Genomic DNA, 26,182 nt, shown 5'->3' with positions numbered 1-26,182 from the left:
ACTAAGGCTACTCATGATCTGCTTGGAAGTCTTGTGTCCAAGGGTCATCAGGGAAGGAGAAGAGTTGTCAATCATGAAAGAGCTCCTGTTCCAACACTCTGGGGTCTGGGAGAAATGTGTGTGGTTCCAAGTGACGTACCTTAGTACTCCCTTGCCTGCTGTAAACGGGCAAGTGAGGCCATGCTGGTTTGCAAGAGGCGTGAGTCAAGACCACTAAGGGATAGTCTGCAACCAGGGAAGTGACTGGAGGTAGCAGAGCCGGTGGCTGGAAAGTGAGGGATATCCAGACTTAAGCGTGGCATCGAAACAAAGCGAGTGGTTATTAAATTGATTCCTCGTGGGAATTCCTTGTGTGTCAGAAATGGAATTTAGCTCCAAAGGGGTTTTCATGGCAACTTAAATCTCCAGGTCTCGGCCGGGGTGCGGGGCGGGCACGGGGAACTCCAACCGCCAACCTATCGGTTAATAACCGGTTGCTTAACTCCTCAGGTGACCCCGGGCTTCCTTTTACTCCTCTAGGCGCGCCCATTTCTCCCCCGTAGAGTCCACAGACTGCCCCTCTGGCGGCCCGCCGCGCCGCCAGCAGGCATCCTCGTCTCTAGGCAACCGGCACTTCCGCGACGCGGGCGCGGCTGGCGAGCGGGACTCTGGGAAGACTTGCGCGGGCCCTGGCTCTCGCGCACGCGCACTCGGGGGCGACCGGCGCTTTCGGCTTGCGCCCTTACCCTTTGTCCTCAGTTTGGGCTGAGGGGTGAGTGTGTTGGGGCCGGGGCAGGAGGCGTGTTCACGCGCCCTCTGGAGCCACCCGATCCGCGCGGCACCCCGGGGTCCGGCGTCCGATGAGGCTGGCAGGGGCGGGGCGGGGTCGTGGGTTGGAGAGGGTCGGCCACCCGGGGCGGGGGCGGGCGAGCGCTCGTGGGCGCTGGGCGGGCCTGGGCTCAGCGTCGTAACGAGGCTGCAGGATCAGGGCTGCGCTTAAACCCGGTGAGTGAGGGCCTGTGTGCGGAGTGGTGCTTGCTGAGGGTGACTTGCGAGCCCCTGGCTCAGTGTTGAGGGTGCCGGGGCCCCGAGGTGGAGGTAGTCGAGCAGGGTGCTTTAGGGTCCAGTGAATGAGTGAAGAAGGGGACTCCGCAAACCTTGCCTGCGACCTGCCTCACTCACCGCGGCCTGATTGGCCCCGGGTCTTTGTACCTATTGGATATTTCCCTCCAAGTTTATTTTTATTTTAATAAATAATTTTATGGGGGGCTCTTACAGCTCTTAAAGCAGACCATACATCAATTGTATCAAGCACATTTGTACATATGTTGCCATCATTTCCACAAATTTTTCGTAATACTTGAGCCCTTGGTATATCAGCTCCTCTTTTTTTCCCTACCCTCCCACCCTCGTGAACCCTTGATAATTTAGAAATTATTTTTACTTTAATATTTTACACCGTCCACTGTCTCCCTTTACCCTTGTTTCTATTGTTCATCCCTCCTGGGGTATGTGTGCCCATCGATCACTGTGATCGATTCCCACTTTCTCCCCCAGCTTTCCCCTATCCTCATAGCTACTCATTACTGTTCCTGAGGGGTTTATCTGTCTTGGATTCTGTGTGTCAAGAGCGCTTATCTGTACCAGTGTACATGCTCTCGTCTAGCCAGAATTGTAAGATCGAACTGGGGTCATGATAGTGGTGGGAAGGAAGCATTAAAGAACTAGGGGAATGTTGTGTGTTTCATTGGTGCCACACTGCACCTTGGCTGGCTCTTCCCATCCTTGTGAGCCTTCTGCAAGAGGTTGTCTAGTTGTCTGCAGACCCCATCCACATTGTTTGGGGTCTTCTGATGCCGATCCAATGGACACCTTGTGATCACAAGTGTTAGTGTGCTTCTTCCATGTGGACTTTGTTGCTTCCCTGCCAGATGGTCTCTTGTTTAACTTAAAGCCTTTAAGACCCCAGACACCGTATCTTGTAATAGCTGGGCTCAAGTTGATTTTTAAAAGGTCATGCTGTTTGTTCCCAACGAATAGAGCCACCACTTGGGGTGTTTGTCCCGGACTTCAACGCTGAATGAAGTCAGATCAAAGCGACGGGATGCAGGACGGAAGAGAAAGAATTGGTTCTTAAGTGTCTAGGAAGAACAGCGCAATTGCTAGGACTCTGGTATCCCTCCCCCATCACGCTGTCATCCAGCACTGCCTTACTGTCTCTGGAAAGAGTTTGGTGGCTTAGTAGGTTAAGCACTGGGCTGCTCACCACAAGGCTAGCAAATCCACCCGCTGCGCCTTGTGAGGAAGATGAAATTGTCTGCTTCCATGAAAACTGACAGCCCTTGGAATCCATAGGAATAGTTCTGCTCTGCCCTAGAGGGTGAGATGGATCAAAATCGACTATGGCAGTGGGTTTGGATTTCTCCTTGAAAAAATAAAACAAGCCCAAACAAAATGTTGACAGCAACTGCTGTGGGAGTTATTAGGTGCCTTTGAGTTCCTGTGTGCAACCGAAGGAGAAACACTGCCTGTTTTTTCTCAATTAGCACCTTTGTTGTGTTTGAGCTGTGGGAGGGGGGCCCCATCAGACGGCTCCTTCACTTACTTTGGGCAACCTACAAGTTTTGGGGTTTGTGAATTGCCTTCATCAGATTTTTCATTTGAAAATGTGGGAATGGAAAGAAATTGCCTTTTTTTACCCCAACTCAGATGCCATTCGTTTCATTTTCAAATACTTGATTTTACTTTTTAAATCGTTGTAATGTGTGCATGTAATACAAAAGAATAACGTTGATAAATATAAACAATAAATATATTGTTCCTTGCTCCTCTGCCTCCTTAGAGGAATCAGATGGTGTGTGACCTTCCATATACAATGCTATATCTGTACAAGGGGGCCTCCAAAAGTTTGTGGTACATGCTGTTAAAAGATAAAGGGATTTTCCCATGAACTTTTGAAGCCCCCTCATATTTATTTATCTCTGCTGAAAACAGCACCCTACTCTATGTAACAATCAGTACTGTTCATTTGTCACTTAGCATTTGTATGTTGATAATCCTGTGGCTAGTATGAATAGGTACCTTACCCTTAGTATGACCTGTCACTATTGATTTGATTCCAAATCATCTTTGACCATATAGTCTAGCTATGGCCCTCAGAGTCTCCAGTACTGTATCTTTACAGCAGATGGTGAGGCTGAACTGCTGACCTTTCAGTTAGCAGACAAGTGCTTAACCACTTAGCCACCCTGCCCACTTTTCTGTGTCTTACCTACTTACACTTCTTATGAAGAACCCGTAGGGGATACACTTTATTTGTTCATAAAGTCACTGAAGTGTATTTTAAACATGGTTCCTTAACTCGTACTATTTTGTGCAAAGTGTGGAGTTTAAATTCTGTGGCGTCTTCAAAGCTTCTTTTTCTTGCTTTATTCTGTGTCTACTGTGGTACTATCGGTTCTGCACTGGGGACTATGTTTCTCTGGTACTGGGAATAAGAACAGGGACACCAGAAGCCTTTACCCATCCTTCCTACCCCATCTTTGGCACCAGTTATAAAGGGCATGATCACTGGCCCTGGAAAGGACTTATAGTCAGGTAGCTCAGATAGTCCACTTGCTGACCATGGCATAGATGTTGGACAAGTCCTGAACCTATCTGTACCTTATCACTTGTTATGTAATGGGTTGCCAGATAGGTTAAAAAAAGAAAATGTGGTATATAAAAATATTGTCTGGCACCCAGTCAGTGTAAACAAGTTTATTTTTCATTTATTATGTACTTTTGCCTTGAATTTCCCATAGAACTTGCTGAAGAGTGGAATTACTGGGTAATGATGGCCAAGCCTTATTCTTCTGAAGATAGATGTGAGAGGTAGGAAAGGAGAGCTACAGTGTGATATAGGAAGCTGCCAGGGTAAAAGAAAAGTTAAAATGTACAGAAATCTAAAGTGAAGGGCTTAGTTTTTCATTTGCTAAGAGCCAGATATGAGTTTTTCAAGACATACATTCTCCTTCCAGGTTCAGCTCTAGAAAGCATTGACTTAACTAGCAAAGTAAGACCATCTGTAGATTCTGCGTTCTTCTGTGCATCGGCATACCTCCTCTGACTGAGCTTTGCTTCATTGTTTCATAGCTGGAGCTCCTTTAAAAACAATGTGGTGACAACCCTGCAGCAGGGAAGCAGGTGGGCTCTTTTCCTGGCAGCGTGTGCTTGCTTCGTGCCCCATTTTGAACATTCTCATTGTGTTTCATACTTTCCATGATGCTGTTGCACACGTAATGCACTACCATGTAATATAGCGATAGCTCATACACACAAGGAAAACGAGAAATTTGTATGACTCACTCGATGCTTCCTTTATTGTGGTGGTCTGACATGAAAGCTGCTATAGCTTGAGTTTACCTGCAGCAAAGTGAAATGTCCTTGATTTAAATCAGTTAAATAAATGAAATAAAGTTAAATAAACTCCTTGATTTGTGAAGTTTCTCCCAGAAATTCACTTAGACCTCAGCAAGTAGTTTTTAATAAGACTATAAAGGAAAACTTTTAATTACTTGGTAAAATTTAAGTATCTGATTAAGGTAATGTTTCAAATGATAAACGGTTTATTCTTTCCATCCTAATTTTTTTATTGTGTGAAAATAAAATGAAAGCAAAAATAAGGAAAAGGCTAATGGGAAGAAAATAATACTTTTGAAAATAGCTTGTTTTTTTCCCCCTTAGTTTTAGGAGTTTATTCTTTGTTTTTTACAAAACCGTCTTATTGGGAGCTAATAGAGAAATCATATCATTCCATAGTTCAGTCACAGCAACCAGTATTATATAGTTGCTACCACCGTTAGTTTTAAAATATTTTCTTTCTCCTTGAATTCCTTGGTGTCAGGTCCCCGCTAGCCACTCTCTCCCACTGTATCCCCAAGGAACCCTTATCTACTTGTTGTCTCTATGGGTTCATCCGCCCTGCGTTTCACATACCCCAAACCAGAAACACATACAGCAACAATTCAAGAGGGCTACCCACCATGACAAATATATCAGAGATAAAACACCATATGAAACAAAAAGAAAAACACACAAAAATATTGAGTAGGCTTTATCCCCGGGTTTATTTGCCTTTAAATTGCCTAAAAGGTATGCATGTGTGTGTGTGTGTGAGAGAGAGATTCAGATTGGTGTGAAAGTTTAAAAGCAAATTAAACCGTTTGACAGTTTCCTCATAAATCGCGCACGGCACTAGGTATGTGTAACACAGTCTGTCAGACATTCTCTGTAATTGTACTTGGTTCTCTTTTTAGTACTCCAATTTCCCTGGCTCCTTATCTCCTTATTTTCCTTTTTGAACTTGTTGATCTTTTGGTCTGAGACACATTTTTTTCCAATTAACTTTTTGTGAATTTAGTAAGGGCTTACTGAATTGAATGTAGTTTTATATTTGGCAGTTCATACAAATTCTGTTTAATTTAGCCATTCCAATTCCCTCAAGGTACCATTATCTACCCTACTTGTTCTCTGTGTTTCTTTTTCCATTTTTCCTAGCCTTCTAATCTTTGTCCTGAGTTCAGTGCTGCTCTTTTGATCTTAAACGATTGATTTTTCTAATACAGAATTGAGTTCAGTTGCAGACCTGAAGGATGAAGGCTTGGGGGCCCAGTCATTCTCTGTCTGACTAATTTTCTCCCATTCTGTACAGGACCTTCAAATATCCTTTTCAGAGCAGACCGGAAGGTGGCAGCTGAGCACCACCTTCCGGTCTCAGAGTTGAGGAGACTGACATTTGTGCTGTTCTGTAACTTGTCCTTTAATTCAATACAAATTGATGGTGATGAATAAAATGCCATTTCTGACATAGTAAGCCATGATTGTCTGGTTCAAAATGGCCAATATTAGTTTATTTCAGCCCATGAATGCCTAGAATGTCAGTCTTTACATGGATTCATACATTCCACTTTTTAATGAATGTTTGCAGCTGTTTTCTTCTCATTTTGAGTGGTGCCACATCAGCTAATACAGATCCCGAAAGCTAAGGTCAACTCTACTTTGAGGAGGCAGTTCTTCCGCAGTCAGAATTTGATTGCATTCTTAGGTGAGGGCCTTGTCTGCGCACTCTACCGTATAATGTTCTGCTGTTGTTCATCAGACTCTCACTGGTCACATGTCTCCAAGTCCTCCTATCTAGTTTAACAGTATGGAAGCTGCACTGAAACTACCTACCATCAGAGACCTTGCTGGGACTTAAAATATAGGTGGCCGAGTTTCCAGCATGATGGTAACAGAGACGACCATCGTAGGAGAAAGTGGTAGAACAAGTGGTGGACTGACCTTTTGTTTGCCCAGTTTTCACCTGAGCAATCCTTTTGAAAGGATTGGCGTGGGCGGTGGGAAATCACTTCTATATCATAGGAAACGAAGCATTTGTGTTAACATTACTCAATTTGCCTAAAGCCACACCTCCTTCCCCAAAAGACTCCATGTAAGATTTCCTTCAATCTTTTCTTCTAGGACTTCACATTTCTACCACAGGACATTCTTTGTTGCTGCTGGTCCCTAATAGCAAGCACCTCAATCCATTCCTGAAGAGCTGGTTCTTGCTACTGAAAGTCAATGGTTGACTCATGTGGAGGCTCAGTATAGCTGAAGAAAGCATCAATGAACTTGATGGTAGGTTAATGGGGTTGGCAGCATCGGATCTCTGGCTTCATAAGTCAAAAAGAAAATTCAACTCAACATCAACTCAAGATAGATTCCTATGAGGTAGAGGTCAAGGATGCCTTTACCAATTCTGATACCAGCTGTGCTTCCCATGGCATTTTCTGTTTCTCTTTTGGATTTGATAATTCATTGCAATGGCCACACAGAGCTCACAGTCCATACTCAGGATTATGAGCTTTATCAGAGAGGCCAGCAGGTTACAATTCAGGATCAGAAATGTTCAGGATACAGTTCTTAGGATAGAAGTGCCACTTTGCAGCCATGTGTGCAGACATACGTTTCTCTGGTGTTTGGCATTTCAGCCACATTGCTCTTTGACCTCTGCCCTGCTTGGGCAATGTTACCAAGCTCTTTCAGTGCTGCCAATACATGCCTACAGTGCATTTTGTTTGCCAGTAGCCCTGTCCTGAAGTACTCAGCTATAACTCCATTAGTCTAGAAACCTAGCTTCCCCATTTTAAAGGCTTGGAGGTAACCCGCACCAGAAGGGAGTCTCCTGTGGCGGCACTCAACTTATTGCCCCACCGGTCAGGAAACCCGCTGTTCTGTCTCATGCTCTGGGTGCTCCTGCTGTCATTTTCCAACTTAGGTCTGGTTTTAGAGATTTCAGGATTCAAAGGACATGTCTGCCCCTGGCTCGCTTTTGATGGCAGTGAAGTGGATCCAACTAGATAGTACCTGTCAGCATGAATGTAGAATAATTTATTAGGAAACTAAGGTTCAGAAACCCATAGTTTGCTTTGGCCTGAAATCACATAGCCAGCCAAGGGAAATACTTGATTGCAAATCACATCTTTGTTAGTACACATCTCATATAAGTGCTTCAAAATTCCATCTGCTAAAGTTGTCTTTTAGTTCATGTTTATGTTTCAGTGTTCGTGGTAAATAGTAAGTGAATCTCAGAGTTGGCTTTATTTCTGATATTTATCTGTTTCAGAACCAAAGACTTCTACTTTGTAATGAGAGATTCTTGGTTCTTTTATACTATATCTAGAGTTTGTCCCTATTAACCCTGTATTAATACTAGGTTTGAAATTGTTTAAAAAAAAAAAAAAAGAGTTTATCTAAAAAAAAACACTAAAAAAATACTAGGTTTGTGGACATGTCTTGTACACATCTCTCTATAGACGTGTCACATTGAGTTGTGAACAAAACCACACGTTTTCTTTAAAAGATAACTTATTTAGTAAAAATTATACAACATTAACTTATAAATGAAACTGTTATATGTTTATATAAAATTTGTAATATTCAACATTATACAACATTTGAGAGATTGGGTTTGACCTAATGTAAGGGTCTTTGGGTCAGTCAGTATGACAATCTCAGCTGCATTGTTTGTCTCTACGTTTGGTGTTTACTTTCTAAGAACTTTTTGACTATTTATTACTGAAGTAATACTTTTATGAATGAAACCGATTTACTGGGACTAATACTCAACTTGGCTCAGGAAATTTGGGCAGTTGTAATAAAATTAATACCTCTTGTACACACTCATTGCATTGAGTGTATTCCAACCCAGCAATCCGAAGGACTGGGTAGAACTCCCTGTGGGTTTCCAAGACTGATGGGTCATTCTTTACTGAAGTAGGAAGCCTCATCTTGCCCTCAACGTGGGTGGTCATTACAAACTGCAGCTCTGGGGGATTTTGTTTTGTCTTTTCCTTGCTGCTACCTCCTCCGGTGCCCGACACATTTGAAGTTCAGTAAATATATTGTCGGTGGCTCAGAGGATTGAAAGGCACTTATGTCAGCTCTCATATGCTGTGCAACTTGCAGGGTGGAAAACTGGCACGGCGACATTTTCTCCCACAGAGTGAAATGCAATGATAGGAACATAGTAGGCATCCCTTATCTCTTGCTAAAACGACTAAAGTGACCAAGTCCTGATATTTCTTTCCCAAGTCCCGGGGACTCCTTTACATTTGCTAGGATTGTGCTCTTACAGGAGACCTTATCCTTTGAAGATTTATCAGTGGACTTCACCCAGAAGGAATGGCAGCTGTTGGACGCCTATCAAAGGAACTTATACAAGGATGTCATGTTGGAGAACTACAGCAGCCTCATATCACTGGGTAAGAAAAGCTGCCCACAGTGCTGGCCCCCAAACCTGCCTTTCTCTTATCAATTGCTGTGAACTCTACAGCTTCTGAAACGCTTATTTGGGACTTTCATTTAGGAGATTAAGGTATCTCGGATCATGACACCAAAGAAAATATTTGGATCTCACCGTCCAATAATGAACTCATAATCTCATTGTTCAACCTCTGAAACACAGTAATAGTAGTAGCAGCAGAACTACTGCCTAACACCTCTGACTTAATCATATGCCACATTTAGCTTAATTTAATCATTAGAACAATTCTCTAGAGCAGGTACTATTAATTATCATTATTTCCTGTGGAGAAGATTGAGGGAAAGAGAGATTAAGTAACTTTCCCAAAGGCTGAGATCCTGTTAGTGAAAGACCCTGTATTTGAACCCAGTCAGGATGGCTACAAAGCCTCTGATAGGCTTAACGGTTTTGGACTTGAATCATAGAAGTCAAAGATTCTTTGTTCTTATTTGTCACCAGGCATGACATTATTATATCTTTTAAAATTATTTACAGTGTTGAGATAACAATGGGAAGTTTTATTAGGTGAACTCTGAAGCTAAACCTTGCTTGGTCTTCAGAGACTTTAAAGCTGTTGTGTCCTAGCCCTTTATGATTTCCCTTGATATAGGGTATGAGGTTATGAAGCCAGATGTGATCTTCAAACTGGAACAAGGAGAAGAGCCCTGGATAGTAGGTGGAGAAAAAGTTGCAAGTTCAGACTCTCCAGGTGAGTGCGTGAGAACTAGGCAGGTGGGAGAAGGGGAAGTCAGTTGGTCGTTGATGAATTGGGCAACTTAAAATATATTTCAAACAGCTCTTTTCAAAATCTCTAAAACGTTGGTGGCATGTGTGAGAACTTTTTTTTTTCTTTATAGTTGTATGATATTCTACCGTAGATCTGAATTTCATTTTACTTACCCACTTCTCTGTTGGTGGACATTTTGGTGTTTTTTACCTTTTGGCCATTATGAAAGTGCTCCAGTTAACACTGGTGGATAGGTTTTGGTTTGCATTCCACCTTTAATCTTGGTATTTAGGTAGGTTTAGGAATTGCTGGGTTATATGGTAGTTTTGTTATGTTCAATGTTTTCTGGAACTGCCAAGCTATTTTCCACATTTCCATTTGACATTCCCAATGGCAGTGGTTGAGGATTTGTTTCTCCGTAGCATTACCACCTTGCTTGTTTTATGTTTTACTGAGGTGTTAGCTCATTGTGGTTTTGATGTGCAGCTGTCTTAAAGGAACCTTGGTGGAGTACATGTTGGGTTTTTAACCCCAAGGTAAGTAGTTCAAAACTACCGTGGGAGGAAAATGAGACTTTTTATTCCTGTAAAGATTTACAGTCTCAGAAACCTGCAGGGGCAATATGAATCTGTCCTGTAGAGTCAATATGAGTCAAGTTACACCAAAGCATTGAGTTTGGAATTTAATGGCTACTAATTTTGAGTTCCAACGTGTTTGTTGGCAATTGGAATCTCCTCTTTGGAGAAATATCAAATTATTTGCCAACTTACTGATTTGGTGGTTGTTCTCTTTTCAGTTACATAGTAGGGGTTTCATATTTGTGTAGGATATTAGACTTATGTGATGCATGGTTCTTGAATTTTTTTGCCCGATCTTAAGTTGTCTTTTCATTTTGTGGGTAAAGTACTTTGATGTAAAAATGTTTAATTTTTATGTGGTGTGATCCATGTTGTCTTTTGCTGTATGGCCTTTGGTTGTCAATTCAGATCACCAATAGCTAAACTATAGGTCTCAAATTCTCTGTATTTTCTAATATTTTTTTCCGTCATTTAGAATTTTATAGTTTTGGTTTTCACATTTAAGTCTTTGGTCTAGTTCTTCACTTTTTTTGTGTTAATGTTAAGAGGCACGGATCCTGATTCATGCTTGTGGATGTGGAAATCCAGTTTTCCTAGTCCATTTTGAGAAAACTCTTCCCTAGCACCCTTGTTGAATATCAGTTGACCATCGATAGATGACTTATTTCTGGACTTTGTTTTATCCCATTAGTCTGCATGTCTGTTGTTATACTAGTCTGGGCTGTGTGCATGACTGTAGTTTTATAGTGTGCTTTAAAATCCAGAAGTGTTAGTTAACCTACTTCTTTATTTTTCAAGAGAGTTTTAGGTAATCAAGACCCCCTTGCCTTTTTGGCATCTTCCTTTCTGCAGAGAAGACTTTGGCGTTTTTATATGGATTGCATTGAGTTTATATATTGCGTTGGGATGTATTGGTATCCTAGTTGTACTAAGCTTTCTAACCCATGCAATGTCTTTATCTTCCTTTTTATAATCAGATATTACTGTGGCTTTTCTATAGTTTAGACATCATGGAATACATGAAATAATCTCTTTTTACCTCTCTTACTGATCTCTGTATTTGATTTAAGTGTTTTGCTCTTTAGAAAATATCTTTTTTAAATATCTTTTTAAATTTTAGAAAACATTTCCTTAAATTCTACTTAAAACTAGGCCTAGATGATCAAATTCCTGAATCTGTCAAATTGCTAGATAGATCCATAGAAAGATAGATTTTAATAATTCATTAAACAAGGTATAATACCAACATACTTGATTTTCTAAAACATTGAGCACTTCTATATGACAATTTAAGCCAACATGCCTAAGTCTTAATTTCCTGAGGGACAAGCTAGCTATTGGTATATATCCTCCTATTTGTTGATGTTATGCCTGGGATTATTCAATTCTTACAGCTTCCTGCATCTCCTGCACACAGACCAAGTAGGCATTTACAGCCCAAGAAAGGTCTTAGCCAGCAGTCCACGTGCTGATGTTGGGTAACCACTTGTGTACACAGGATCTAGTCCCCAAAGCTACACATGTTTTTTGAGGGACCCAGAAGTAAAAGCAAAGCAAGGGTAGTAATACGTGCTACAGACGTGTGGTTTCTTCTTCAGACAGCCCTCTTGTCTATGTGTGCAAGCAAGTTTTAAGACATATCCAATTGAAGAATATCATACATACTGAGATAACGGCAGAGACAAGCGTTTTATAGTTTTACATTTTCTTCCTTGGACATTTTTTTACTTTTGCACCACGAATTTGTGACCAACATCTAAATGTATCTTAATGTTTCCATACTTGGTAGCAGAAGCATGTTGTACATTGCTTCTGAACCTTTGCTTCCTGTCTTTTCATTATTTAGAAATGCTTAATCCTTTCTACATACAATAGTCTCACTGCATTAATAGTCACGAAATGTTTCTGGTATATCTTGGCCTTTGGAGGGGTGCCTCTCACTAGGGATGGCGTGCCAGGCCCTGTGGTCATGAGTGCTGGAAGCAGGCCACATACACTTTCTTCCAAGTTCTCAGTTTCCATCACAACTAAATTAGTCTTTCCTTTTTTTTAAAACCTTGTCTCAGCTGTGATCTCAGTATATATGATGATATTTTTGTTGGGTGTGTCTTGAAACATGTTTGCACAGATAGGCATGAGGGTTTATTTATTTTCTTTGCTTCAGTTATAGAATACATAATAAAAACTAAGTAAATTTCACCATAAAGCATTGTTTTAATACAGATTATTTTAGCCAGGCTATTTATAAGGTTAATCGGGGATTTCTCCCCCACCTCCTCAAAAGCATTATGGCTTCTTTACCAGAAAATGCTTTGGTAGAAATGGTATATTATGTAATTTTTGTATTTGGTATGCTGAACCTTTTTTTTCCAGTGCTTTTAATGTACCCCATTTATTTGAGGCCCACTTTAATTATTATTAAAAAGAAATGTAAAGTTCAGTAATCTAATCTAGAAAATTGCTTTCAGAAGCATATGACTTAGTTGAGAAGATTCAATATTTAAGCATTAAATGCTTATATTTGTTGCAAGTCATCTTTTAATTTAGCTTCCAGAATTATACAAATAAGCACTGTATTTGGGGTCCCCTGAGACCGCTCTCAACATGCTCTGGTGTAGTTGTCAGCTACATGTTGATCTGTTAACCACAGGGTCAGTTGTTCAGACCCCCCAGCAGCTCTATAAGGGAAAGATGAGGCTGGCTGATGCTGTAAAGACTTCAAAGCCTTGGAACCCCTCTTTAAGATTGCTATGAGTTGGAATCCACTCAATGGAAATGGGTTTTGGGTAAGAACACCCCCATGATCAGAGAGTCATGTGAAAGAATCACATGGCTAAGCGTGTTGTTGTACTCACAACTAACATGTATGACAGTGATGTGGGATCAGCAAAGGAGAATCTAGAGGTATTCTTATGCATGGTTCCTTATTTGCTTTTCTCTCAGAGTGCTATATTAAGAGATATGGTACAGGATAGCATGGGAAAACCAGCTCTAGACATAAAAAATGTGCAGTGAGCAAGCTATGTGAAGTCTCCCAGAAAGAACAGCAAATATGTTTCATGATAACTGCTTTCTTGATACCGTTGTTGGAGATGTGTATGTTGTTAGGTGCCATTGAGTTGTCTGAACCGATAGCAACCTGGTGAATAAGAGAACAAAACAGTGCCTGGTCCTGGGCCATCGTCACCTTTTTGTTATATTTGAGCCCATTGTTGTAACCACCGTGTCAGAGTATCTCGATGAGGTTCTTCCTCTTTTTCCTTGACCTTCTACTTTACAAAGCATGGTGTTCTTCTCTAGGAACTGGTTTTTGTTCATAGTCTGTCCAGATGAAGTCTTGCCATCTTTGCTTCTAAAGAACTTTCTGACAATACTTCCAAGACACATTTATTCATGCATCTGTAAGTCTGTGGTATATTCAGTATTTTTTGACAGCACCATAATGCAAATGCACCATTTATTTTTGGTCTTATTCACTACCCACATCTCATATAAATTTGAGGTGATTGAGCACTAAGGTGTGCATGAGAACCAAACTGTAGTATTTTCAAAGTAGCATTTTTTTATTTGAGTGAAGACCACTGCATCGTGAGTGTTGATTAGGTATCTAACTAAGTAAAGGGAAAACCTTGGCAGCTGCAGTCTTTTCTCTCATATCATGCTGTTTTTTAATTGGTCAAAGTATATAAAGACTTAAAAAAAAAGACTTTTGTTTTCTGTATGTTGCAGTATAATCTGTACTAAATATTGTTGTGTTTGACCAGCAATAAGTGCTTCAAGTCCTGTTAGCTTTCAGCAAGCAAGTTTATGTCATCTGTGTATTCCATATGGTTTATGAGCCGCCCTCCAGTCCTGATTGGCTGTTCTTCATATGTTCCGGCTTCTCAGATTGTTTGCTCAGCTTATGGAGCGAATAAGAATGATGAAACAGCCCTACCCTGTTGCACACCATTTCTCACCATAGACCATTATGTGTTTCTGGTTCTGATGAAATGACTACCCTTTAGTTTATGTACAGTTACAGCTAGTTCCATGAAAACTTTCTGACAATAAGAATGAGGGCAAATCACAAACAATATTTCTAAACCCTTGCTTGTGAATTGCCTATTGCTTATTACTCTATCAAATCTCTTCAATTTCTTTGATTAGTTACATTGTTTAGTAATACTTGTTCATTATGTATCTTTTTTACTAGAATATAAATTTCTTAATTGCAAGGGCCTGTTCATTCTTTTTTTTATTTTAAAGATAATTTTATTGGAGGCTCATACAACTTTTATAATAATCCATATTTGTATCAAGCATATTGTACATATGTTGCCATCATCATTTCTTTTCTTTTAACACATTTTATTAGGGGCTCATACAACTCTTATCACAATCCATACATATACATACATCAGTTGTATAAAGCACATCCGTACATTCTTTGCCCTAATCATTTTCAAAGCATTTGCTCTGCACTTAAGCCCTTTGCATCAGGCCCTCTCTTTTTATTTCCCCCTCCCTCCCAGCTCCCCCCGGGCCTGTTCATTCTATGTCTTTCTGTATATCACACGTTGCCTAGAGTATAGTATGCACTTACTGGGTATTGCTGAGTTAATCTCTGAGATGACTGGATCAATATATATATATATTTTAGTCATAGGAAACTTTATGCCATGTATCATCTTTTGTATTATTACACTTGATCTTAGCCAAAAGGCCGGGAAGTGATCATCTTTTGTATTATTAAAGCTATTGTTATATATTCTTTTCTTTCTTTTTAAAAATCAATTTATTGGGGGCTCGTACAACTCTTAGCACAGTCCGTACATCCATCGACTGTGTCAAGCACATTTATACATTTGCTGCCATCATCATTCTCAAAACATTTGTTTTCTGCTTGAGATCAATACTTCTTCCAGCAATTCTTGTTTGACTTTATTGCCCTTCATTTTTAACACTAACATTTTTAACATTCTTTCCTTAAACATGTTAAACAATGAAAGATGATTTTTTAAGTAATTTTTATTTGGGGCTTATACAGCTCTTATCACAATCCATACATCCATCCAGTGTGTCAAGCACATTTGACAGGTGACATTACTACTGAGAGTACAGACGTGATTCTTGCATCTTCTTTCAGACTAAGAACAAAGTTTTAAAAGCAGCATAACATTTCTCATGTTTTGTTCAGGAATCCCAGGCTTAGAAAAAATTACAGGTTTTTGTTTTCTTTATAGAGCAAGTCTGGCAAGTAGATGGTCATGTGCTGTGGCATCAGGATAACCTGCATCAGGATAAACTGAAAAATATGAAAAGAAGTCATGAATGTGATGCATTTGGGAAAAAAGTCAATCTGAGCATGAGCTTTGTTCCTGTAAGGAAATCACACAGTGAAGATGATTTAGATGGAATAATTTTAAAACATCATTTAGATTTAATTATTCCAAGTGCTGATTATAAAAAAACAGTGCCTGATGACTTCAATGTCTTTGATAAGTTATTTCACAACACCAAGCCTGAGGAAACGGACCCTTGGTTAAAATATGAATGTGATAAATATGATAAAATAAACTACAGAAAATCACAGATTGTCATCTATCACAAAACCCGTTTAGGTGAGAAACTTTATGAATGTTTTGAATGTAGGAAACGTTTCACCAAGAAATCAAGTCTCATGAAACATCAGAGCAGACATATAAAAGAATTAGCTTATGACTGTGGTAAATGTGGCAAAACTTTTCCCCAGAAGTCACAATTTGTTACACATCGTACAACTCATACAGGCGAGAAACCATATGACTGTAGCCAGTGTGGGAAAGCTTTCTCCCAAAAGTCACAGCTCACATCCCATCAGAGGACACATACAGGAGAGAAACCATATGAGTGTGGTGAATGTGGAAAAGCCTTCTCCAGGAAGTACCATCTGCTGTCTCACTGGAGGACACACACAGGAGAAAAACCCTATGAATGCAATGAATGTGGGAGAGCCTTCAGTGAAAAGTCAAACCTCATCAACCATCAAAGGATTCATACAGGAGAGAAACCTTTTAAATGCAGAGAATGTGGGAGAGCTTTCAGCAGGAAGTCACAGCTAATTACACATCACAGGACTCACACGGGAACAAAACCCTTTGGGTGCAGTGATTGTAGAAAAGCCTTTTTTGAGAAATCAGAGCTTGTTAGACATAAGACAATACACACCGGAGAGAAACCCTATGAATGCAGTGAATGTAGGAAAGCATTTAGAGAAAGGTCAAGTCTTATTAACCACCAGAGGACTCATACAGGAGAGAAACCTCATGGCTGCCTTCAGTGTGGGAAAGCCTTCTCTCAGAAGTCACATCTCATATCACATCAGATGACACACACAGGAGAAAAACCCTTTGTATGCAATAAATGTGGGAAAGCTTTCAGCAGGAAATCTCAGTTGGTTAGACATCAGAGAACTCACACAGGTGAAAAACCTTATGAATGCAGTGAATGTGGCAAAGCCTTCAGTGAAAAATTAAGTCTCACAAATCATCAAAGAATTCATACAGGAGAAAAACCGTATGTGTGCAGTGAGTGTGGGAAGGCCTTTTGTCAGAAGTCACATCTTATATCTCATCAGAGAACGCATACAGGAGAGAAACCCTATGAATGTAGTGAATGTGGAAAAGCTTTTGGTGAGAAGTCAAGTCTTGCCACTCATCAAAGAACTCACACAGGAGAAAAGCCTTATGAATGCAGAGACTGTGAAAAAGCCTTCTCCCAGAAATCACAGCTCAATACTCACCAGAGAATTCACACGGGTGAGAAACCCTATGCATGTAGTTTTTGTAGGAAAGCTTTCTTTGACAAATCAGAGCTAATTAGACACCAGAGAGCTCACACAGGAGAAAAACCCTATGAATGCAGTGAATGTAAAAAGGCTTTCAGGGAGAAGTCCAGTCTCATTAATCATCGGAGAATACATACAGGAGAGAAACCTTTTGAATGTCGTGAATGTGGCAAAGCATTTTCACGGAAGTCACATCTCATTCCACACCAGAGAACCCATACAGGGGAGAAACCTTATGGATGCAGTGTATGTAGGAAGGCCTTCTCTCAGAAATCACAGCTTGTTAATCATCAGAGAATTCATACAGGAGAGAAACCTTATCAATGTAGTGAATGCTCAAAAGCCTTCTCTCAGAAGTCACAGCTCATTAATCATCAGAGGACTCACACAAAAAAGAGGTCATAGAACTACAGCTATTATGAGTATTTGACAGATTATATGCTCCCCTGAAAGTGCAGTTAGTGTAAACTGTTCAGATAACAGTTACCAAGTTATGTGTCATAAGTCCCTTATAGTAGTAATTTTAAATAAGGTTATTCAGGTTTTAGCAGCTAAGCACACTTATGAATGCACTGAATTTCACAATGTACAAGCATAGTCGATGTCCATACAAAAGATAGTTCACAAGGAGAAAATCTATGCCACCTTTGAATATCAGAAAACTTTCTTGAGATCAGATTTATTAATTGTTGGAATTTTTCCCATTGATAATACTTCTGCTACTATGAATGATTAACTTACTATGTAGTAAGTGGGCTACAATCTTCAGGAAATGAGAACTCATTTATACACTCAGAAGTTCAGAGTTGATATTACATGAAATTTTAAAATAGGGGCTAACTTCTGCACACGATCTAGCTATCTTTTATTGTGGAGAATTCATGTTGTGGAATAACCTAACAATTGAAAGACACTGATAACATTTTCCATTACAAGTAATGCTCTAAGGAAAGGAATCTACTTATTGACATGGACACACAAAAATAGCCAATTCTAAACGTTTGACAGTTGTCCATTTTGAATTAAGTATGTCTTAAGATATGTGAATAAATTATATCATTGCAATATCTGAATAAGAATTTCTTTAGTAATATTTATGGCTTATTTTCATTGAATCATGTATACTTTCATAATTGAATAATAATTGGGTGCATGAAATGCATATGCCTTATACTGACTCTGATGTGTCAAACTGTCATTTTAATTATATGAAAATGGCACTGATATATCAGAACTTATCTCCAAATAAAGGAGTCTTGGTAGCAAAACAGTTAGGTGCCTGGATGCTAACTGGAAGGTTGCTTGGTTGAACTCCCCCTGTGTCACCTTAGGAGAAAGATTTGGCAATCTGGTTCTGTAGAGATTACAGCCTTAAAAAAAGGTGGGAAATTTCTAATCTTCCAAATTGAGTCATTCTGATGCAAAGTCAATTTAACAGCATCTAGCCAAATTGCCAAGTAGTCTGTAACAATACCATGTCCCTTTTATTGTTTGCACATGTAATTAATAGGCCTATTGTTACTAGAATCTCCAGGAGATGCAAATGGTTAATGTGCTTGGCTGCTAAGCAGTAGGTTGGCCTTTGAATCCTCCTATTGGTTACTTGGATAAATAGAGTTAATGATTAACTTCCAGCAGTGAGCTGTTGAACATTTTGTGGGGTACAGTTCTCTGCCACACATGAAGTTACTATGAGTCAGATGGACGCAACACGTTTTTTTTGTTTTACTTGATAATTTCTTTTTTCTTAACTCGATAGTTTTTTTTGATGGAATCCCAAATTAAAGTCTTCTGTAATATCAGAACCTTAGAAATTGCTCATGTAAAACACTGTTAATAAACATGCTTAAATAATTATACTTGCCATGGAATAAGGAAAAAATGAAGTAAATGGTAAAAATGTGCTGTGCATAATCTCTTTCTCTTTTAGTTAGACACTTTCATACACTGAAGTGTCAAGTGTAAACCAAATATAACTTGTGTATCAACTTAATATGAAATGTGGAAGACAATGTATTGGTGTTATGTTGTTGATGTTTTCTGTTAAAAAAGAAAAATTAGGTGGACCCACATTAGACTCACTGTTCAGAAAATGTAAAATAAAGATAATTTTTCATTCGGGGCCAATTTTGACATATTCAAAGAACCCTGTTTTGCCTTCCTGCAATTTTAAGTGTGTTTTTTACTGAACATGGGGAAACTATTTCTTAAGTTACAGTTTTTGCCTTCCTGCAATTTTAGGTATGTTTTTTACTGAACATGGGGAAACTAATTCTTTTTTTTTTTTTTGGGGGGGGGGGAAACTAATTCTTAAGTTACAGTTTTGTTACTTTTGCTTTATAGTGTTGCTTGATAAGGTCTATTTTTGTTATGGTGATGAAATTCAGGTGTTCAGCATGGGAGCTTGATTTCAAACCTGGAAGAGTCTAACTTTTGCTCTTGTGTATAAATTGATGCATATTTATGGTGGGTAACATTCTGTGCCATAACAAGATTACTCTCATTTAAAGTATTTAGCCAATATACCATCATTTCAAAGCCAAATCCAGTTTTACACATATTTTTTGAAGAAACTCAAATTTAAAATCTTTATTCATATTCAGATTTATAGTCCTATTTTTCTCCCTAACTTTAGAGCATTCTTTTATTAGATTGGAGTAACGAGATATCCCTAAATGTCAAATAGTTATAGGGTAAATTCTCCATCCTACTTTCTGACTTTTCTTTTAATTTTTTCCCCGCTTTTTCCCCTTCCATCACGAATCTCATCTTTAGTCCCAGAGATTGAGTTCACAAATCTTTGTTCACTATTTTTTTCCTCATTTTCCTCACTTCAATTCTGTATTATTACATTAGCCATTAAGTAGTTAAGCTGTTATTTTTTTCCCCGCTGGACTGAATACTCAGAGTCCGATAGACTGAAAACCCAAGAACAAAATATTTCCTTTTCTAACAAGTATTTGTTACTCATAAGAAGGTGCTGGGTTCTGATTCATCAGAATATCTGATCTTCTCTGAGTACCCAGATAAATTCTGTTACACCTCCTGGTAGCTCTGTACAGTTTTAAGTATAGTTAGAGAGCTCTGATTTAGAAGTTAGATTCATAATGTTGTTTTTTTACTTTGTTGGTCAGCAGTGAAAACATGGCCATGAATTTCTTCTTGATTCTTTGAACAAACTTCACATCAAGAGGAAAGTCTTTTCTTTTTCTTGATCATCATTAAATATAACCAAACATTCACTTTTATGGCATTCATAAATCATTGGCATTGATTTATAAATCATTGGCATTGATTACATTTTCTTTCAGGTTGTGCCTCTAGGATGGTTAATTATCCAAAACATTCCACCACCATTAAAATAAATGCTGCCCCCCAGTTTCCCCTTTACTCTTGCCTCCTGTCCTTCAAACTCACTGCCATTTGTCATTTCTGTAGAATAGAACTGCCCCTGTGGATTTCTAAGGCTCTTTACAGGAGTAGAAAGTCTTGTCTTTCTCCCACAGGAAGTCAGGTGGTTTTGAACTGCTGATCTGTGTTTGGCAGCACAACATGTAACCACTATGCCACTAGGGCTTCTCCGATAATCTTTGTTTTCCTTTTTTCTCTATTGTGGGCTGATATTTTTGTTTCCCTTTTGCAACTGGTGTATTTTTATAAGCATACTGTTTTCAAATTCTATCTATGCTTTGGTATTCACCAGAACTGCATTACCCTTTGTAGCTGCAAAATAGCTCGTTACATGTTTGTGCTACATTTTGTTTATCCATTCTGCAGCTGATGAACATTTAGTTTATTTCCATCTTTTGGCTATGGTGGAAAGTGCTGTGGTGAACGTTAGTTTACCGGTGTACTTTGTTTTATCCCCCACTTCTGGTTCTATACTCAGATTTGTGATCGCTGGGCCACAAGATAGACATGTGTTCAGTTTTTTTAAGGAACTACCAAATTGACACCGCAAGTAGAAATGCTTCCTCATTTTACATACCCATCTGGAATGAATGAAGGTTTCAGTTTCTTTTTAAATCATTTTATTGGCGGCTCACACACTATTAGCACAATCCATACATACATCAGTTGTATAAACCACATTTGTACATTCGTTACCCTCATCATTCTCAAAACACCTGCTCTCCATGTAAGCCCCTGGCATCAGCTCATTTCCCTCCCCGCTCCCCACTCCCTTATGAACCCTTGCTAATTTGTAGATTATTATTTTGTCATACCTTAAACTGTCCCAAGTCTCCCTTCACCCACTTTTCTGTTGTCCGCCCCCCAGGGAGGAGGTTATATGTAGATCCCAGTAATCGGTACCACCTCAAAGGTTTCAGTTTCAGTAACTCACCAACACTTTTAGTTTTGTGGAACTTATTCCCATTTGAGTAGGGTAGGGTCCTATCATCTTTGGTTTTGAGTTCTAGCTCTTTCATGGCGAAAACGGGTGACTAACTTTTCATGTGCTTGCTTGCTGTGTGGATGGTTTCTTTGATAAGCTGCCCAAGCCATTTCACCCTTTGATTGTGGCTACTGGGTTGCCATTTTTTTGGTCAAGTCGTGTAAGTTTATAGGTCCTTTTTATAGTAAGTCCTTGTCCAACATAGGGTTCCCGAAAATTTGGAAAACTGATGTTAATGTTAAAATGGCTTTTTGATTCTGCTACTCACAGTAAGTTACATTGAGATGGAGTAGTACAGGAAGCCAAGGATGTCTCATCATTTTGTTTCTTCTAGATATGGAATTGTGCACAATTCTAGTGAGGCCCATCTATTTATTTTACCAAATTATGAGTATTTTTGGAGGCATAGTTTAAAAAATTGAGGTAAATTTCAGAGGTCCTGCTGTTCATTTTTCCTGTGTGTACTCTTGTTATTTTCTGACAGTTATCTCTCTATAGATCCATGTGTTCCTGTAGTTGTTATCAAGATCACTTACAGAGCCCTGGGATGTACCCAAAGAATACCTCGTTCCTCTAACTGTATATTAAATAGAATATAGATCAAGTCAAGACATTTGGAATCCATATTTGAGGCCTCAGTTTTGTTTTTGTTTTTTGGTTATTCCAGCAATAAAAATCCATGTTGTTAATTTCAGTGGATTTGATAATCTACAAATATGCTCCCAACATGTTTTCAGATCTCAAACCCCTAGAACTGGCCTGAATGCTAATGAATTCATCTCTATCATGTAACAACTGTGTATAAAATTTCTCGTGCCTTTGTTCTTCTCTGTTAGTTTATTTTCACACACATGTTTTTAAGTATAGTTCTGATTACATTCCCCTGTCATAATAGTTCGTGGTTAATTGACTTAAGAAAGTGTAATCTTCTCATAGTGTGTAAAACTTTTATGCAAATCTGTGCCTATCTCTTCACCATTTTTAAATACTTTGTCTTTCCCCCTACACAGTATTTTCTGACCTCATTAAGCTACATATAGTTCCATAAAATGTCTACCATTTTTATACTTTTGAAAATTTGCAACTGACTTTATGTTTCTATGAATGGTTGTTTGACCTTTATGAACCTGTACAAATATGTCTCATTATAATAATATAATCATTACATGCTTTATTTGTTCTCTTAAAAGTGCTTTTGAACAGTAAGACAGTTTATGTGTGTATGTAATTTTAGGAGCTGAAGCTGTAGTATTTTAATTTGGGTTTACCTGTGGCTATGTTTTCTACCATATGGTCTGCAATAAGAAGAATGAAACCATCATGGGCAGCATGAAGAAGCTGTCTTAATTGATAACTAGATTCACCGCCTCCCCCTTCTTGCCTTGTTTAATGTTTCTGTGATAATACCCCAATTATCTTAGTAAATTTTATAAAAGGGTAGTGGCACACACACACACACACACCCTTTTTTTTGTTCAGCTGTTTTAAAGTATGTTCCTGCAGTGGAGATATTCTCAACCAAATAAGAGAAAGTGAAACACTGTCCCAGGTTGAGTTCTCTGGAAGCAGCTAATGAGACACATTTTGTGTTGTGGATTGAAGTGTACCTTTAAAAATATATGTTGAAAATTCCCATCTCTCTGTGCCTGTGGTTGTAAAGTCCATTTGGTCATGGACTGTCTTTGTTAAGGAGGCAAGATTAGGATGTATGTAAATCAGTCACTTTTGAGTCAAACGATTAAACAATGGAGCAAAGCAGAGGTTGTGGGGAAGAGAGAAACCAAGCCTTGTGAAGATTTCCCAGGAGCAGAAGTTCAGAAGAGACTAAAAACCTTCCCCAGAGTGAACAGAGAAAAAGCCTTCCTTCAGAGCCAACAAGCTGAGTTCAGACATCTAGCTTCCTCAACTGTGAGACAATAAATGTATTTGATAAAGCCGCCCATTTGTATTTTTGTTATAATCGTATTCAATAACTAAGGCAACATGCAAAGTGTTTATTAGAGATTAACACCTGTAAAGTAGGCGACTAGGAAATAATCTAACATTAAAGTAAAACTTTTTCTTTAAAGTTGACAAAAATCTCACAAAGCTACTGTGAATTCTGGAGCAAAAATTGCACATCAAAGTGTCATCAGCTGAAGGTGGCTAGGCCTTTTTAAATTTGCACTGCTTCGTAAACAGCAGCAGGTTGCATTGAGAAGAACCACCTCGGTGAAGCAACTCTGCTGTGATTAACTCTGAGAAACCTGCCAGCTAGAGGTTGTTTTCTGATCACACTTCCTGGAGCTGGGCAGCAAGCCCTTCCTTGAAGAGATCACCATGGCCACCATACTCTGTCTCTCACGTCTTAGATCCTCATCTGTATTACATTTGAGGAGCTGTGTTACATTCTATGAGTCTGGTGGTCTCTTCTTCAGGGTAAACCCAAGAAAGGAAGGTTAGTGGGGCTAACCACATTGACTGCTGCACCTGTTTTCTCCCATTATCCATTCTACATTCGCTTCAGATTCAGTTACTTCTGCTGACGTCAGTGGCTTAACTGGTGGCATCATCCAGATTCTCTTTATCGAGAGCATCTTACTTAAAATGACTATTCAAGGAAATAAAAGCTCTGGATTTTTTTTTTTTCACAGCCTGAGGACCCACAAAGAATGACATTTGGATTAGCATAGGCTAAGAAAAGTTTGAGAATAAGGATATAGAGGATTCAGTTTTGTACATTTTAAAGAATTTTTTATATGCCTAAGATTAGCCATAAATTAATAAGCATGGAAATGACAGGAACATAATTGCTTTCACAACTACAAGGGAGCTTCAAAAAAGTTCATGGAAAAATGCCATTGTGTGTCAACTGCCATTTTTCTTTCGGTGAACTTTTTGAAGCCTCTGTACCAGGCTGGGAGCCCTGCTGGCATAGTGATTATGTGTTGGACTGTGATCTGCAAAGTCAGCAGTTCAAACCCATCAAGCCAGAAGACTGGGCTTTCTATTTCCGTAAGTTACAGTCTAGGAAATTCCCAGGAGCAGTTCTCCCTTGCTCGATGTAGAAGCATCAACTGGATGGCAATGAAAAATTGGTAAAGGAAAGGTTCAAGGAAGTGAATGTCGCGAAGTTATGTGACAAAATTCCAAGTGAGAGGTTATTCAGATAATGTGAATAGCTAAGATTAAACACGTATATTAGTTTCTACATAGCCCAAGACATTAATTTTTTTCTTTCTTGAACTTAGTTTTCCATGTTAATGAAATAAAATTAGATTCACCAAGCCATTTGTTATCTGCGGGAAACAGAACTGAGAAGAGAGTGTATGTGGACAAATTCTAGTCTACACATATTTTTAGGAGTCTGGGAAGCTGAGACACTGGTAGAGGGAGGCCTTCATGTTCATTGGTTGAAGATGAATCCCAGTCACATTCTCCTAATTAAAGTTGTTCTCCACAATGTTCCCCATAATACCAACTTTAAGGTGTTTCTTTTAAGCACATGGCTGCTACACTATGCTTGAAAGTTAACTTCTTGAAGGCTATTTGCATGAAGGTTGTCTGCCATTAAGAGTAGTCAGACCACCCCACCCTAAGTAAGACCCACTCCCTTCTAATAAGGATCATAGAATTCTTCCATGGAGAAGAGTTCATTGACCCCTAAGGTCAGGCCAGTTCAGAGAAGACCAAGGTTATGCCGCCATCTTAACGCTAAAACCTGCCCATCTTGTCTCCATGGAAAAGGTGAGTCCTTGTATACCTTATGTTTCTTTAATTTGCTCTTCAATTACACAACCACCTCTAGGTCTAAGACCCATTTGGTGGTTGTTCCCAGGACACTCCTTATGAGGAAGTCATGCCCACAAGGAGGCACCATCGGGGATATAAGCTACCCCTACACTTCAAGTAGCTATGACATTATGAAACTACCACACAGGATAAAAGCCCCTGGCTTTAATCACTCAGAGTGGCTTAGGCATAGCCGAATCTGGTCGCAGGCCAAATAAAAGTCTGTCCTCTTTGACATCTTGCTACAACATTTACAACAGGGTTCACTGAACTGAAGGTTTCCTATACCAAAGGCTGTGACCTTAGGTGGTATAGGTGGGGACCATGGGGTAGTTTTTAAGACTTGTATTGATCTGAGAGCGGAGCCATAATGGAGTCTGTAGTGGACCTTGGGAGGTCAGGGTGAAGGCCACCATCTCCAGGCCCATGGGCATTTCGTCGCTGCATTCTGAAAGTAATAGTTGTCTTAAGGTAGAGACAAACTTTACCTCAAACGCGTTGGGTTTCAGGAACTACTAGGGCTGAGGTTCTAGCTAATTTTTCCAGCTAAATTGACCTGCTCCGCGGCATTCTGGAACTGGTTTTCCAAGGTGGACTCCTTTGTATTTAGTGTTGGACATTCTGGGAGTTGTAGTTTTCTGTCAGTAATGGGAGTTTTTCTAAAGAGAGCGACCATTGGTTTCAGTCGTGGTGGGCGCGATATCAGATATTTTGGGTGTTGTAGTTGTCAGACAATAGCGCCTTTCATCGCAAGGGCTCGGTGGCTGCGTTTTCTGGCAATTAGTTTCGCAAGGCGTGTATCTGGCACCTCTAGTCGCTGTAGGCTCAACCCCGCCAACGTGCATCCTGGCAGAAATGTCGTTTAAAGGTGGAACCCCGCTTTTTGGCAAACAACTGAGACTGTGTCCTGGAAATTGTATTTGAGGCTGGTAGCCACAGTTTCACTCGCCGTTAGTCGTGGTAGGGCCTTTTGGAGCTATAGTTGTTTGAGGATGGAGTCGTTTGTCCTGAGACCACCTGTCCTCGTGGAAATTGTAGTTCCCTCAGGCGAGTGTCTATTATGCAGTCCACGAAAATGTATTGTAGCCTGGTAATT

At 39.5% G+C, this 26,182-nt stretch overlaps 1 protein-coding gene across 2 annotated transcripts; it reads left to right on the top strand.

Annotated features, from left to right (window-relative positions):
• Positions 1 to 839: 839 nt before the first annotated feature.
• ZNF84 (zinc finger protein 84) lies at positions 840 to 23,249 on the top strand. Of its 2 annotated transcripts, XM_075534778.1 has the most exons (5): positions 840 to 984; positions 6,481 to 6,639; positions 8,658 to 8,765; positions 9,417 to 9,515; positions 15,337 to 23,249. In XM_075534778.1, the coding sequence occupies exons 2-5, from the start codon at positions 6,594 to 6,596 to the stop codon at positions 17,322 to 17,324; spliced, it is 2,241 nt and encodes a 746-aa protein (XP_075390893.1). In that variant the 5' UTR covers positions 840 to 984; positions 6,481 to 6,593; the 3' UTR covers positions 17,325 to 23,249. The 2 variants fall into 2 exon arrangements, with proteins under 2 accessions (XP_075390893.1, XP_075390894.1); XM_075534779.1 differs by lacking the exon at positions 840 to 984 and having other exon boundaries at positions 6,486 to 6,639; positions 8,639 to 8,765.
• Positions 23,250 to 26,182: the final 2,933 nt, after the last annotated feature.

This window comes from Tenrec ecaudatus, chromosome 16 (assembly GCF_050624435.1).
Source record: "Tenrec ecaudatus isolate mTenEca1 chromosome 16, mTenEca1.hap1, whole genome shotgun sequence".
Classification (NCBI taxonomy): Eukaryota; Metazoa; Chordata; class Mammalia; order Afrosoricida; family Tenrecidae; genus Tenrec; species Tenrec ecaudatus.
Note: the sequence above shows the minus strand (reverse complement) of the source record. Positions and strands in the feature narration are given on the sequence as shown.

Coding starts and splice junctions, on each gene's coding strand:
- ZNF84 (XM_075534778.1), top strand. CDS start 6,594: ATGTGGAGGCTCAGTATAGCTGAAGAAAGCATCAATGAACTTGATG. Junction 8,766..9,416: donor CAGCAGCCTCATATCACTGG/GTAAGAAAAGCT, acceptor CCCTTGATATAG/GGTATGAGGTTATGAAGCCA. Junction 9,516..15,336: donor TGCAAGTTCAGACTCTCCAG/GTGAGTGCGTGA, acceptor TTTTCTTTATAG/AGCAAGTCTGGCAAGTAGAT.